The sequence below is a fragment of the Mya arenaria genome, chromosome 6 (genome assembly GCF_026914265.1).
Source record: "Mya arenaria isolate MELC-2E11 chromosome 6, ASM2691426v1".
Lineage (NCBI taxonomy): Eukaryota > Metazoa > Mollusca > Bivalvia > Myida > Myidae > Mya > Mya arenaria.
Window position 1 is genome coordinate 51,547,369 of NC_069127.1, and position 16,444 is coordinate 51,563,812.

Here is a 16,444-nt window from a genome sequence, read left to right on the forward strand (position 1 = left end):
ACTGATAACATCATCATTATATTCAAACACACTAAATTTATAGGCATTTTATCAAATTCTAAATAAGGGTTTTCCAATAAAAGTTCATCACATGCAATATAATGACAATTTTATGATCAAGTCTGAAATATTTTTTAATTGAATTTACGGAAAACACTTTCGCTGTATCGTAAATCATAATTGGTTAAATGCAGGTGAATAAAATCCCTTCATTTTTTTTATCGTTTAATGACCTGTAAATATTAATAACTATCATTACGTTGTGCAACAAAAATTCCATAATCTAAAGTCATGTGCAGCAATGAATTGAAATTCACAATCAAGTTAACGGTAGGAAAGTTACCTAACCATCCCATTAAAACACGTAACAATACACCGATGCATTCATGAGACAGTGCAAATTCATGAACTTGAGTACTGGTATATCGATACATCGTGACTTTGTAAAGTACTTACTTCTTCCAGTTCAAATTCCATCGACAATCCCATCTTGAATACAGTTATTTTTGTTCAGACAATTTTCACTTAAACCTTAAGAACAGTGTTCGTCTACCGGTTCGTTTCCCGGACTACTGTTTTCGCCTAATATAGCTAACAATGCTCCTCCGACACCTAATTCTTTAATTACAGCTTCAATTTTCACTGCGATTCCAAATTTCAGCATTTTCAATAACTTTAAGACACAACAAAAATGTAATAACTGTAATATGTTTTTTCTTGGGTGAACAAATAGTGAGTGGGAATGAAAAGGGTGAAACTGGTCTTATAAACATTATTATTGCATCAGCTGTTTACCATACTGTACCATGCATGTGGTTCATGTATATTGATCATGTACACAATCTGTCTTATGTTAGCCCATGTATTACACTCATGATGTATTGTACAGACCAATCAATAACAACAATGTAATAATCTGTGGGGTGGAACTGTCCATTCATTAACAGCATGGGTTGGGGGTATTTTCTTGCATCATTCATATTTAAATACACTGACAAGAAAACAGCTGATCAGCAAAATAAGACTGTGAAAACACTGATGATGCAAGATTAAATAAAGGAACATGTTGTAGCAAGAAATAAAGGAAATCAAGCATGAACCAAACAATAACACTTCCAAGGCCTTCTATAATATATACAATAGTATTTTTCCCCAAAAATTGACAGCCCATTAACAATCCCCCAAAAAATACTTTTCACAAAAAATGGACTCAAAATTAACATACCTTAAAAAACTTCATAAGTAAATTAGTACAGATATCTTTAAAATTAATGCAGTCTCTTATTTTTTAAAATATACTATGGTAAATTCACCATTTTGTTGTCACTTTTTCACAATTCTAAGGGCCCCAGGCCTCATTCTCAAAAAGGTGAAAACACCAATTATGAACAATTATGTAAATTTCAAATGCCTGGTGAGCACCTTCTTTTAAAAAAGCCAACTTCTGTGTACCTTATGTTTCAGTTGAAAAAGAAAACAAAAGTTCAAACAGCAATAAACATTTTCAGACATGTATTTATTTTACAAACCTGTTATAAGTATATATGGAATATTATAAGTTTCAAATGATACAAACATTATAAAGGGTCACCCCTCACCAGGCTTCAAAATTTAACATCAAGACTACAAGGGCATGAAAGAACAAAAATCTAATCTGTAGATCAGATTCTGTAAATAAAATGAAAAACTTGACTTACATGGTCATCCTTTGTGTCTATTGGAGTAATCTGAAAATACACAAGAGAAAAAAATAAACATTAAAACACAAATAATTTGCATGGCCCTGAATATTATAACAATTATATGTCTTTGTTGCAAGAAAGAAAATAGCGAGCATACATCTTTTATGATTATACATTGTAAAAGCCCTTAATGAAATCAGTATTAAATTCTGAACCCATCTTCCTGAATGCATTAATTTTATGCAAATTTTGAAGACATGTTGGCAGTTGCTGATCATGGCTCAGGCTTCAAAAAATTCATATGTACACGAGGTGAAACGCTGTCATGACATTTTTCATTTTCAATTCCTTTGTTCATGTGCGTGGCATGTTAAGTATGAGGTAAAAAATGAACTTATTACTGTTAGGTATGACTGTGTTTAACTTTTAATCTAGTACATTCTAAGAAGTGCAATATAAGATAATAAAAGATGTTCCATGTAATGTTGTTTATAATATATATATAAAATATTACATATTCTCACAATTCCGGACCAATACCGCCACTTCTTGCAGTGATTTTTGAAATTTCCTGTGATTGGAAATAGGAACTGTCTCGAAAAGACCTTTTATTGTTGTTGTTTTTTTATTAAAAATATAATGCTAATTTATCATTTCATAGAAAGTGAATCTACCAACAACTGTTTGAAATTATAGGGGGAAATGGAAACTTTCTTGCAAAGTGAAACAGCCTTGAGAAGGCGGTATATTGCCCAAGGAATTGATTGCATGGATTAAGCTACACTTAGAAGCTGCAACAAAGTGAAACATAACCAATGTTTTGTTAATGTCTTATAATTGTGATGATCAAATGAATTTTATTTACGTCAATGAAACGTGCAATTTGTTTGATGTGTGAACACCTCAGATCCTAGAAAAACATAACAATGGTTGTAAACTTGTAAACCTTAATGAAATTTATTATGTTTGGGAACAAAATGTATTTTGATGATGTAAACTGTCAATGAAAACATGCAAATGTTTTTAACACCTCAGAAACCAGGGTTTTGACAGTTTGTCTAAATCCCCATACATGCACTTGCCACCCCTCTCCCTTCAACCCCCTATCAGCTGGGGGGCATAACATTCAAAGTGTGCATCATAAAAGTAGCAAGTCCCAACAAATGATCTCCAGAACACAAATACATTTAAAAGGTCATTCAATGCGAAAAATTGTTAATAAAGTATTATCAAATACTAAATCATTGCACTCAACGCATTTAATGTCCTCTGAAAATATCTTTCTATCAGATCATGAGTGACAGAGGATACTCGATAGGGGATTCCCAAAAGTTGACTTTCCAAATACAACTATCAGAAACTTTACCATCAAATGACATTTATCAATTCAAAGGTATCTTAAATCATTAAAAACATGAAAGAAATTAACAAATCAAATTCTGGATTTCTCAGACTGAACGCCGGTGCAGAAGACAAAGAAACGAAGTGTCAACATTCCACAAGGAATGGAAATTAAATTCAGCAAAATAATTGAAACAAAAGAATCAAAAACAAAACTTACTACTTGGACATCTGGGAAAACATATTCATTATCAAATGGCACCATTATACAGTTTCAAAAGCAGTTTTTAAACACTTAACCAGTTAATTTATTCTCACAAAATTTCCTGCCTTCTGATACCGAAACAGCTGATCTCATGTCAACTTTGACCTAAGACCCAACGCTCGGTAATCTACGCCGCCGTACGGAAATTAACGAACAATTGAGCGACAGCGAGGTTCCCACAGGGTAAAGACGGAACACAAATGTGCACGTAATTATTTTGAATTAAAAGCCAAGTCCTGAAATGCCAGCAAACATAACCTTCATTTAAAAATCAAATACATTAACTGCAACGAGCCTTATGCATCCAAATTTTTGATAACGGAAGAAAATTAACACGATTTGATATAGTCATAAATATTGTTCTATTTATGTTAGAAATAATTTATGCAGAAATGCCGGTTTATCTTAAATATACAAATACACTGGAAAAGAACGACGATTTAAGACAATAAACAAGAAATGTCAGCACACACCTCATTTAGCCGATTGTTATTCCATTCCTTAAAATTCGTTACAGAAGTTCTAGCAGATCGTAGAAATCTCTTTTTGGCTACAGTTCTTGAATAATTCAAGTTTTCACTTTTCTTTTCATAGTCCGACATACAGGAAGTGCACATTGTTAGTAACAGCTACTTTGACAAGCAAAATGGAGTTTTTAACGTTTAATTGTCACTTCTAATGACTAATAAATATGCACTGATACAAAAACAATGCTTAATACTCTGCAAAAGTCTGAGATCAAATGAGAAAATATGAAGGGAATATCCCATAACTAGCACGTGTACTAAAAATAGAATATTATGTTAATTATTCAAGGAGGGCGGAGCTTAATACGTGTACATGCACTTGAGATTTCTTCTGGAAAAATGTTTAAACACGCAGAAATTAATCAATATTTTTCATGTTTTAACCATGCAATAGGTACATTTTGTTATTATTAACATTATGCGAGTTTATTGTATTTGCAAAATTGTTTGTTCATGTAATAAATACTAAAATTCGGAAAAGTGCTTTCAATATTTGCTCAAGATAGAAACATTATTCTGATTGGTTGTAACTGGGGGTGTGAGCGACCTTCACCTTTGTTATCAGAAAAAAAACAGCTGAGCTAGTCACGTCAGCTGATCTGCATAATACAACAACAAAAACATAAAGCGTTAAGGATAAATAAATTAGAAAACATTTCCTTTCTAAGTTCCTGATTGTCACATAAAATACAACAAATATATAAATATACATATCATTATCGATGGATGCATGATTTGAAATTAAAGTTTTTAAATGCAAATGACAATACATGTGTCATCTGCTCACTTTGATAATGGGAAGTCCTACATGAACTTCTGCACCACACCGACTGGACTTGCACAGATACATGTAGCTCTTAGCAGGCAATACTGACAGACAGACGGACGGATGGACACACATGTGGGGTCTATGTTTAATTTGAGCAATGATGTATATAACATGCTTAAAATAAATGTCAGTTAAATGGTCAAAACTGAAAAACATAATTTGTTTATGGCCAAACAACTTAAAAATCTTTCAATCAGTTTACCCGGTTGACCTTGTAACAACATGATGTTAATAAAATTCCCTTAATTTATATAATTTTATACAACATAAATATATGGGGAGCAGTAAAATGCGGTGGAAATTTTCAAATAAAAAGCTTTGATTCTTGATCCAGCCAGAAAATAGCAGAAAATTTCCAAATCTTAATCCCAGCGCAATTGATTTATTAAAAAATAATCCTAATCCTATGTCTCTAGAAGGAATAATGCTTCATGTTATTCTAAGGCTTTGATAGAATACATTTTAACTTATTGACAAATTAACAAAACATTTTGCAATTATTTTCACAACAGCTCATACCTGTACCTGCATTGTACAAATTGATATTGTATAATGGTAATCAAATGTACACTGTAGATACACAGTTATGACATCAAAGGACAATACAAAATAAAAAGGCTCCAATAATGTTATAAGGCAGCAAGTCTGTGTAAACATAAACGCTATAACAAATAAATGAACATTATTTGTATTTTGAATTATTTGGGCTGTAAATATTTATGGTTCTTTTTAACCCTAATAAAATAATGGAAAAGTAACATAAGATTACCAATTTATACATACAATATACATGTAAGCTAGCCAGAGAATGGCTTGACATACATGTATAATTATTTTTGCCTGGAGACATTGTAAGAAATGAAACAACAGTACATAAAATCTGCTGGGGTATATAATCATAAAATGAATCTTTGTAATAAAATGTACCTTTAAGCCATGCATAATGATAACACATACAATTACAGCGTAATCAATGTCTGAGAACAATAATGTTTACTGTTGTAGATTTGTTAACATTTTCCCAGTTAGAAAATACATTTATCGTTAAATAATAATATAACCTGAAATTCTCTTTGAGTGCACTTGTCAATAAGTGACAATTAAGGGATTGATTAATTGCTGAAATGCTTATGTTATTTAATTGGGTTTTAGCCAGGATTTCAACTGCAGGGTTTTGCAGAAAAGGGCTAACAGTAAAAAAAGGCTAACAGTGAAAAGGGCATATTGTATTTAACTGGTTGTAAAGAATTTATACATAACAAATCTGACTGAAATTGTTAAAAAATGTCTTTTATATTGAAAGTATTTATAGGTTTGACAGCAAATGTGTTTAGTTTGTATGCATTTATAATCATAGATTATTAAAGTATTGGTTTAAAACAAATAAAATTTTAAATATTATCTGATTATCAAAGTATTTAATTCTATGAAGGCAGATTAGGGTATATGTGCTGGTTTTTGAGAGTAGATTAGGGTGCAACCAAAAAAGGGCATGGTGGGGGTGCAATACTGTTTTCAAACTCTTTAGCTAAATAACTGATGTTTAATTATAAGTAGCATTGAACAATAAAAATATTGGCCCTATTTAAGACAAAACTAATTTATCAAGTGGCCTCCCTCATTATTAAATCTAGGAACATTAAAAAGACCAGCTTGTGTTTGGAATTTAAGTCCTGAATTTTGTATTTAAAGAAAAACAACCTTTTGTATTGCAAAGTTTCTCCCTTCAAAATTGAAATTAGAGAACATCTAAAAATCAGTACTTTTTTTTAACTTTTAAACATGAATCAGTTATGTCAACTAAAGCTGCACTCTCACAGATAGACTGTTTTGACAACTGTTTATTTTTGTCTTAGAAGGAGCCAATTTCTGCGTACAGGTCTGGACACCAGTGATATAAGACTGCTGACAAAAGAACAGATCACAGTGTTTCATATTAGCATTTGCAAATTTATTTTTTTTGCTTAAAAACTCATATTCTAAAAGCATTTGTAACGCTTTTGGCCATAAAACTTCAATTTTCGAACGCATAACTTTAATCTGATATTATGTCACCAGTTTTTTTTATCATGGTTTCAAGATATTTACACCAAAAATGGTTCAATCCAAGACAAAAAAAAACACAACAACTTGTCAAAATGGTCAATCTGTGAGAATGGTGCTTTAAGCTCTTCAGTTAGGAAAGAAAACTATTAATTGTAATTCTATAACAAAAGAAAGTTTAAAGATGCACTATTACTCCAAAATAAGATTCACCACAATTATATAATACAATTTTTTAATATACCAAAAATATTGAATACAATGTTTAATTTGAAAGAAATGTGCATAAAACATGGTATTTCTACCTTATGAGACAATAGTAGATCTCAGTAAATCTTTTAGCATTCACCAGTCATTTAACATTTTTGCGTTAAAAATTCAGCTATTAAATACACAACTACAATCTTGTTATCAGTAATTAATATTTTTCATAAATGCATTATTTAGTAAGTTATAGTTAAAGGTTTATCAGTCAGCATTGATGTTTGAAAAATATACATGTGTTTGTATTGATTTTGAATAAGAGTGTCACTAAGATCTACATAATTAAGTCAAGTTACTTTTCCTATTGTTTACTAGAATAATTATTTTCAGCGGACTGTGACCTTTAAAACAACCACTTTTTAACCTAAGTCACGATGTAACATCATATTTTATATGAAATGCCAATGAGTTAATTTAACAATTATGATTCTGATCCAATTTGTTTTTACGTAAACATGAAATTTAATCCGCCTAAATAGTTGACAACATTAGCCTCTAGCTGTTTACTGACATTACCAATTTTCTGACCTATTTTGTACCATCATTTCAAAATAAGTCCAACCGAATTAATGCATCAATGCTTTCAGGATACAAAGACATATAATATTACTCTACTAATATCATTATCTTCTCACTTTGTTTGCCAAAGCATTCTAACGACTATTCTTTGATAACAACACCTGCGCTGCAAAAATACCCTCAGTGTACGATTTGCAGATGTATCCCTTCAGAGAAAATGCTTTTCCTGTCAAAGAAAGTATACTAATATATCTCTACCTGTTAAAAACAACCACCAGATCTAAGTCATTCACGTCACTGTTAAAAAAATCTACGCAAATGTATCCAAGGATGAAAAAAATCATTACATTCAGTTATTTCCTCATTTTTGGTAGAATGTAACCTTCTGCATAATTTTCTGTGACTTTCACAGTATCCTTGGTAAACAGACTGTTATTTATGTCGGCAAAGGAAAACAAAATTCCTTTACAAGGATAAATTTATTCTTTTTATACAATTTATAAAAGCACTTATTAGTGAAACCATTAAAAATATTGTCTTTACAAATTTATACATTACTTTTTTAATAAATATATTTAACCATATTACCAGAGCTTCTAACAGTTTGAAATCTGAGTTGGTCTGGACCTGTCAACACCCCCCCCCCCAAAAAAAATCAAATAAATAAATAAATATTGATATTAAAAATATTCCATCCCCCACCCCCCCACCCCCACCCCCCCCAAAAAAAAAAAGAAAGAAAGAAAAAGTAAACTCAGCACTAGATTAAAATTTATTACAAAAAATATCTGTTATAAAAGGGTGGGACAATATAAGAAAACTATTCGATTAAAGATTTGAGCAATTACATTTACTGGTTTCATAATTGAAAAAAATAATTGAAGGGTTATATATAATAACACAAACAGTTGAAAATCAAGAACAGAAAATCATCCAGTAAAAAACATAATCGTATGATTTACATGTACTTCAATATACCAGATTAAAAGATCCTTTATTGAAATGGACAGCGGCCAAAATACCCACCAGGCCAAATATATCTGACCATATTAAGGTCATGTACCTACTACCATTTAAATACTGCACACTGACCAAGTTTTTCATGGTGAAGTAAACAACTATTTCGTCATATGGACCGATTGACCTTACTACTGTAAAATCAATTTTGTTTGTGAGAGCATTTTTTTTTTACCAGTAATTACTGAAATATAAAATTTGATGTACCTTTTTGTAAATATCTAACTCAAGTTTATCTAGTTTTTTTTGCATTTTATTTTCTTAGCACTTTTATATCAAATTATCCATAATTTAAGTTTTATTATATTTCAGTGAAGCTGTTAAAATGGCAAAAAAAATTCAGTGGCTAATTGATGACTTTACAGTCTACTTCAGACTAAATGGCCTTTTAAAGGTTTGTTTGCCAGCTGAAAGACGATTTGGACAATAAATGCAGTTTCAATGTTATGTTTACGTGTTAAGTAATTAAGCAAACAGCTGACCCAGCCTTTTGCTTTGAAATATTGTATACCGTAAGTACATTGTAACCCCCTCCTCGCCCTCTCCACGCTCTCCACAAACCTGCTTTTAATTTTCAAGCACTAAGTTAAGAGTATTTGGTACAGAAAAAAATGGTTGTTGGTGTGCAGACTATGGTATGCAGTATCCAAGAGGATTTTTAGGAATATTCGGTATGTGAGCAGCTGGTGGTATGCAGTATGCAGAAACTCAAAATTAAGTAGTTATTATATGGTACAAGGAATTGCATATTGTTTCATATTTAAACTATTTGTAACAATAGCTTTTAGAGGGGTAATCAGTACCCAAGGAAAAAAATATTTGGGGGGGGGGGGGTACCACAATACACAGTAAGCAGACGCCAATTTTTTTTGTACATCACATGTCAGTTTTTACCTCACTCAACAAAGGGTCAATATAAACTAAACAGATATATTTAGTAGCCTAAGTGCTGGGTCTTGCTGAGCATAATATGTGCTTTTTCAGTGTTCAGGGAACATGACTGTGTTCCATGCAGGTTGCATAGGGATTTCTTCCTGCATATTAAGTCACGGCCAATATTTAAGTTTCTGCAGGTTGCAAAGGGCCATGACACCCCCAACAAAGACAATGAGACCAAGGCTATGGCAATTTCACAATTTGTCTCTTCAAAAACTTCGTTAGCCCAGGCCGTAAATCACCATGCGCTATGTCTTGGATTACAAATTAACAATTTACCGTAATAAGGCTATTATTTTCATCACACATGGATAAAAGATTTTTTAATGGCAAAATGATCTAGACATTAACTGCTTTAAGAAGGACTGAACAAAAACATACTTGGCTTATATATTCATGAGCCTATACATACATGACAGTGTATCAAGTTTTGGTCCTATATTTAGTTTTGAGTTCAAGGTTGTCCGCCATAATTATGTATTAAGTTTCAAGCACCAAGTTTTCCATACAGTTAAAACTTTTTGTATTAAGAGGATATTTTGATTTTCCGCATGTCTTATTTTGCTAAAATAAATGATACACTACTAGTATTTTATACTATGAAAGAAATATTGAAGCCTACAAAAACAACCTGTGTATAAGGCAACCTGGCCCTACCTGGCCCTACACCTCAGGAGTGCGTTTCAATAAAGATTTTTATCGTAAATTGAAAATATCTTAGTGTCATAGTTCCATTATTTTATTACATATTTGAGTGAATTGAACTCGAGTCAGCATTGAAAATGAACACCAAATTGAGTAAATAAAAATAATCGATGTACATGTATTGTTAATCTTTATACAGGTTTAAGAGAATTGAAGTTACGACTGAAATCCTTTATTGAAACAGCCCCCAAACCTGTATAAAAAAAAATCAAATTTTAAGATTATTAGTTGTTGTTGACCCGATTTTTAGTTGTTGTTGGCCATAACAATCTTTTTTTATGTTGATTACAATTAAAAGCATATCAAATTATTAATATTTAAACACACAATATACCAAAACCTCAGTGTAAGCATTCGTAAATTGCTTTGCTGTTATGAAAAAAACACAAAGAAACGACATTGCTCCATGTATTTATGGGACCATTGCCCTGAACTGTGAGATAGTTTTTTTAGGCCTTTATATCTAAAAACAAAATATATATGATAAAAAGTTTGATATATATATAGTTAAAACTAACTGGGGGATCCCTCGCTACACAATCGTGGCAATAAATGAAAACCTGATTTGCTGAACGAGAAAAACAAACAGTGATTTAATCAGATACCAGTCAGCTGATTTCTGTCATAATATAGTTTTGTACGGAATGACTCATACATTGCTGACAACATGATTAGAGACATTCTTTCACGAGCACGAACAGTCATACATATTGAACTAGTCAATAATCCTTCGACTGAGGGGGGAAATAGCCTTGGAAAATATTCTCTGATGAAAAATTAAGCACCTTGACCGATTATGTGATAGACAGAAAAAATGACTGTAATTAACATGATTGTCTTATCTAAATATTATATCGATAATCAAAATGTCTGATTTCCAAGAAGTTATAATGCTATAAATAATACACATTATTTTTAAGCAAAGATTGGAAACTTCAAGTTATGAAGATTATAAAGACATTTGGCCTGGAAGCATCATAGCAACAATATTATGACTAATAGAAAACATTATTAAGATTCTGAAAATGGAGACTGCGCAATCCTCGACAGGGAATTTCTTACCCAATCGATGTACAAATTTCATTCTTGGTCCAACAAAGCACTTTGCATTATTAAGATAGCTTACTACAATCTGCATCTTGAAATTAACAATAGTAAATAAATTCTTAAAAGAATTCCATAAAATACATAAATTCACCCACACAATTCCAACCATGAGTAAACATAGGCCCATTAAAATTAATCATTAATATTGCAAGTGTATGCAATTGGTGCATGCGCACTCAAGTTTGGTATTCATAAAACATTTTAATGGACTTAAAGGGAATGTACTCCGTAAGATCATGATGAAATAGCGAAAAAAAGAAGAAAATTGTTGAAAACTGACAAACTTAGTATTGATGTGTACAATGCATTCCCAGAATCTTACTAACTGAAGTACCACATAGTTTACAATTAATTTATGTTTAGCAGTTATTTCGTATTTTTCCATTAAAAAAGATTACTGGGTATATGTCTACCTAGTAGAATTCATTCCTTATGCGTGATTGGCTAGTCGATGTTATCACGTGATATTACGTGATTATTAAGTTAGGTATATAGCTTAAATTTTCCCCTCGTTTGGAGTAAGCCTTTGTAGCACAGTGGATACAACACTGGACTGCAATTTTGGCAACACAGGTTCGAACCCGGTCTCTGACTCAATTTTTTTTACATTTTGGTATTTTTTTTTACAATTATGATATCAAAGCGTAAACATTCTATTAAATTATTGTTCTGAGATTCGTAACAGAAAAAAACTTTTTTGGGTGCCAATCTGGTGTACAGTCCCTATAAGTCCTAATAAATTTAAGTCCTTTTCTAAAGCTAATTGAGTTAATCACACTGGTTATTTTATATAATTTACCAGTAACCTATAGTATCTGAAATACTTTATTTTCGTTGATTTTATTGAAACTTTTATGTTAAAAAACACTAATCCTTTTCTTTTAACTTGCCTTCAAAAATCCTGGGAAATCAACCTATTTTTAAAGTTAAGAAATAACTTTATATGAAGTTGTATGAATACAGCTCCAGAATATTCCACATATAATTTATTATTTTAGCAATTATGTTATTGTGATATGCTGAAGTGAAATGCAAAAACTTTCTAAAAATCAACAACCTACGGTCACATATCAAAGTTGACTATTAAAGCTGTGAATTTTTGGCCTCGATTAGATTTTTCTTATATCTCACTAAATCCAGGTCTGATCACATAATAGGTTTTTTGACGGGAACATGTTTTCTCGTCATAGATTTTTCATGAATTTTGACGCAAGATCTTGAACAAAACTAGAACACTGTAGTTCTGGAATTCGAACGAGACTTGGAACCTGTGTAATCATAATAAATTTCTTAAACTATTTCAAATCAGCTTTCTCCCCAAGACATGAATTAGTATGGCTTGTGAAAATCAAAGAGAAAATCTGTTTTGAAAAAAAAATGATGCAGCATGTTAAAGCTGCACTCTCACAGATTTACCGTTTTTAAGTTTTTTATTTTTTGTCTTTGAATGAGCAAATGTTTGCGTAAATATCTGCCAGCCTGAGTGATAAAAGATTGCTGACAAAAGATCAAATCGCACATTTTCATATTTCCGTTTGAAAATTAATGTTTTATGACTAAAAACGTTACTTAAATGGTTTGAGAAAAATGCATAAAACATTAATTTTTGAACTTAAATATAAAAATCGGCGATCTAATTTTTTGTCAGCAGTCTTATACAACTGTTTTCCATGGATTTCGCAAAATTTGGCTTGTTCCAAGACAATTTTTTTTTGTCAAAACGTTCAATCTGTGAACAACTTATTGCTATGGTGCCATTATTTATTTTCCGCCATATTGTACCATGGCATATTACAGTTATATTTTACAAACATCTTGAGCCTGAGTTTGAGTTCAGACTAAAAAAAAGCCCATTGCAAAATGTTATGTTTTAATGTTTTTTTCATATGATTACATTTTGCATAAGATGTTTGAGTATTTCATTTAAACATATTCATCAATATTTACATTAAATTAATGCTTTTTAAATGGCAATTTAATATACAATGAAATTATTAACTAACAAAGATTTGCAAATATAAGCCTGTGGCCATGATTACATCCTGTCTGTCAGTCTCAAGGCCGAATTATCTTTAATCCATTTGTTTTACAAATATAAATTCAGTTTTAAACAGTATTAAATAAAATTCAGCAATTTTCATCGCCAATAAAACTCGTAACTAAATGAAACTTAGTTACTATGAAATGAAGATTCATAGTTTTACCATGTCTGAACTCAGACTTGAGACTGTTGTATAATGGACCAGTCAATTGTTACCACGGCCCCCAGGTTTGGGAAATACCGGGGATAGCCGTGGAAATGGGCGGTGTTTTTACCTTTCAGGTGGCCCCACAATGCCGGGGAATGCTGTGCTTTGTCTTCGCGCCAAAAAAAACGGGGATTGTGACTAACCTAGGGTCCCTTGGGTGTGGGGGCATTTGGCAGGGATTTTACCAAGATTTCGTCACTGGAGGACGGGGATTTTACCCGGGCTTGGCTGGAATAGAAGTCAAAGTCCCACCTATTCCCCGGACCTGGGGAGAGGGAGTGGGGGGGGCGTGGTTACAATTGACTGGTGCATAATCATGCATGGCCACTGGAGTCCCTGACCCCAATATCACAAAAATACTTAACTCAAATCTCAATCTGAGTCTGAACTCGTAGCATAAAAATTATTTGAAAATAATATGTGTTTATTTTACACATTTTAAAACCACATTCTATCAATGGATATGTTGATTAAAACCTAAAATTGGTCTAGATTCCGAGGGAAGAATTATTCAACAGCCAAAAATGTATTTGAGTACACTTAATAATTGCCTTTTTACAATTACTCAAGTATATAATTTTTCTCTAGAATTAGTTTTCTTTGGAATATTGTTTAAATCTTTTTATCAACTCATTCTATGAGAAAATACATTTTTAAAACGTATGAAAATGTTTAATCATACTATGCTTTTATGTGATAAAAAGTCAGTTGAGATTGAGACTGAGTTTTGACTGGAGTATTTTTGCGATACTGGCAGGGGCGTCTCCAGGAACTGACGTTAGAGGCCCGGTGTAACTTATGGGCGCAATCTTTTGACATGTGCCCCTACCTCAGAACCGAAAGCATATAGCATAAACTTTTTGCATGGGGGGTTGACTTAACTCCATCAAGAAAATTTGAACAATTTGTAGTTGGAAATAGTGCATTTTTAGCTATTTTATTACTTTGTCTCTCATATCGAAATCAAAAGAAAACTTGGACGATTTTAGAGGGGGGCGCACGCCAGATGCACCCCCTCTAAATCCACTAGTACTCAGTCTCACTCAAGATGATAGTGAATGTAGGCCAAGTAGTCGTCTAAAATGTGATAAAGCTCCCCCTATCTTGTCAATAAAAACAGTTCCCTGTCAAGACCGAAACAATATGTCATCATTTTATCTTACTTCTTGGTCTTCTTTTAAATTTTCCATCAGGGGAGTTACAGGTTCCAAGAGCTTTTTGGCCTACTTTTGTTGAAAAAACAAACCAATGTTAGATAATTTGTTGGCTCAGAATAGATAAAAATTTAGCAAGTGTCTAACAAAATGTGTTACATACGATTGCTCTAGCAGTAGGTGGTATTACATGTATGTGTTAGGTGTTTAGAGGATCATGACTCAATATTGGATATACGGGGCAAAGGAAACTATATCAGGTCAGACAGTGAAGCTCCAACCCAAATATGGTTTCCTGCGCCCTGTTTATCCCATATCGGGTCACCAACAAGCCCCGTAATGTTTATTTATATCACATCAACAACATGTTTAAATTGATCCATTTTAATTTAATATTTATTCATTGGAATAAAAAATAGATGCCATTTAATGGGTACGATATAAAGATTAGTGATCCAATTATAATGGAAAAATATGACCCAGGGGTCACAGCGTGAACGGTCCTGAACCAAATGGCGTTGCTTCAATCCTTTAGAAGGCGTGATATAAAAAAAAAAATCAGTTTAAAAAGAAAGATCTGTCTGACTTTTATGAGTGTCTATAATAATAATAAAGGGCGAATTGATCAGAACTCTATATATAATTTAAAGTTAACAATTATGACGTCAAGGGAGCTGTTAGATTTAACAAAGTTCCTAACAATAATTAGCCTAAAGTTGATCATTTTTTTGCATTTCTGTTTATATTTATATACACGATTTTAAAGTTTTAATTTTATTTTGATTTCATACATTTTCATATGGCCAATATTGTTTTGCCCTTTCTATTGCATTTCAATGAAAATTAAATTGACAATGTGAGAAGTTCATTTTTATTTTTTGTTACTGACAGACCCATTGAATTGCACCAATTGATTTTTTTTTTTTTTTTTTTTATATCCATAATTACTTTTAACAAGTCCCAGTTAAAGGTCATATTGATAAATACTTTGTTTGACGATACCCAACTTCCTCCTGAAAACACACGGCAACCCAAAAGATTTTTTAGCCTCTTTTGTTTTCTGGTAATGACAAACAAACAATTTTTTATTTGTAGCCTATTTACAAACAAGAGGCACATCAGTGCCTGTGCTCCACTGGCCAAAAGGTTCAAGCAAAGACCACCTAACGAACATTTTCGTCAAGTTTCATAGAAATACAATCATCAATTTTTGAGGAGAAGTTATTTAAAAAAAATTTTTACTTTAATAGCTCTGGCTGCCATGTTGTGCAGTGGACCGAAATGATTTGGGCAATTTGAGTAAAGGAGCACCAAACAAACATTTCTGTCAAGTTTTATCGAAAAAAGGTCATCGGTTTCGACGACAAGTCGTATAAAGTTTTTTTTATTTTTTAGCTCTGGCAGCCATGGTGTGCAGTGGACTGGAACCATTTAACAAATTTTGGTTAATGACCACCCAAGGAACATTTCTGTCAAGTTTCATCAAAATCTGATCATCGGTTAACATTTAATCTGAATAGATTATGAAGCAAATATCTAACCTGAACAAGAACTGACGAGATAGAATCGACTTGGTGTTTCACTTACACTTTTCGGCCATTTAAGTTACTAAAAATAGCTGTTTCATAAACTTTCAGAATGTCACTTAAACGAAAATTAATGTTCAGTCTATATATACTTTCCTATGTATAAATGTAAGGTTTTTAAATTGATCTTTTTGTGAGAACTTTATGCTTATATGTTTACTCATAAATTATTATTGTTTAAAAATTATTTAAAGATGCTATACGTGAAAAATTAAGACAT

At 31.9% G+C, this 16,444-nt stretch overlaps 1 protein-coding gene across 4 annotated transcripts in view; it reads right to left on the reverse strand.

Moving 5' to 3' along the window:
• LOC128237250 (sestrin homolog) overlaps positions 1–16,444 on the reverse strand; it is a 42,288-nt gene that overhangs the window by 17,144 nt on the left and 8,700 nt on the right. For 2 of the 4 annotated variants that reach the window (XM_052952601.1, XM_052952602.1), the window contains one exon: positions 1,698–1,727. In XM_052952601.1, the coding sequence (XP_052808561.1) occupies positions 1,698–1,727 (30 nt within the window). Of the gene's footprint in view, positions 1–1,697; positions 1,728–3,243; positions 3,384–3,761; positions 4,018–16,444 lie in introns of those variants that run through there. The other 2 variants (XM_052952603.1, XM_052952604.1) reach the window with 2 other exon arrangements.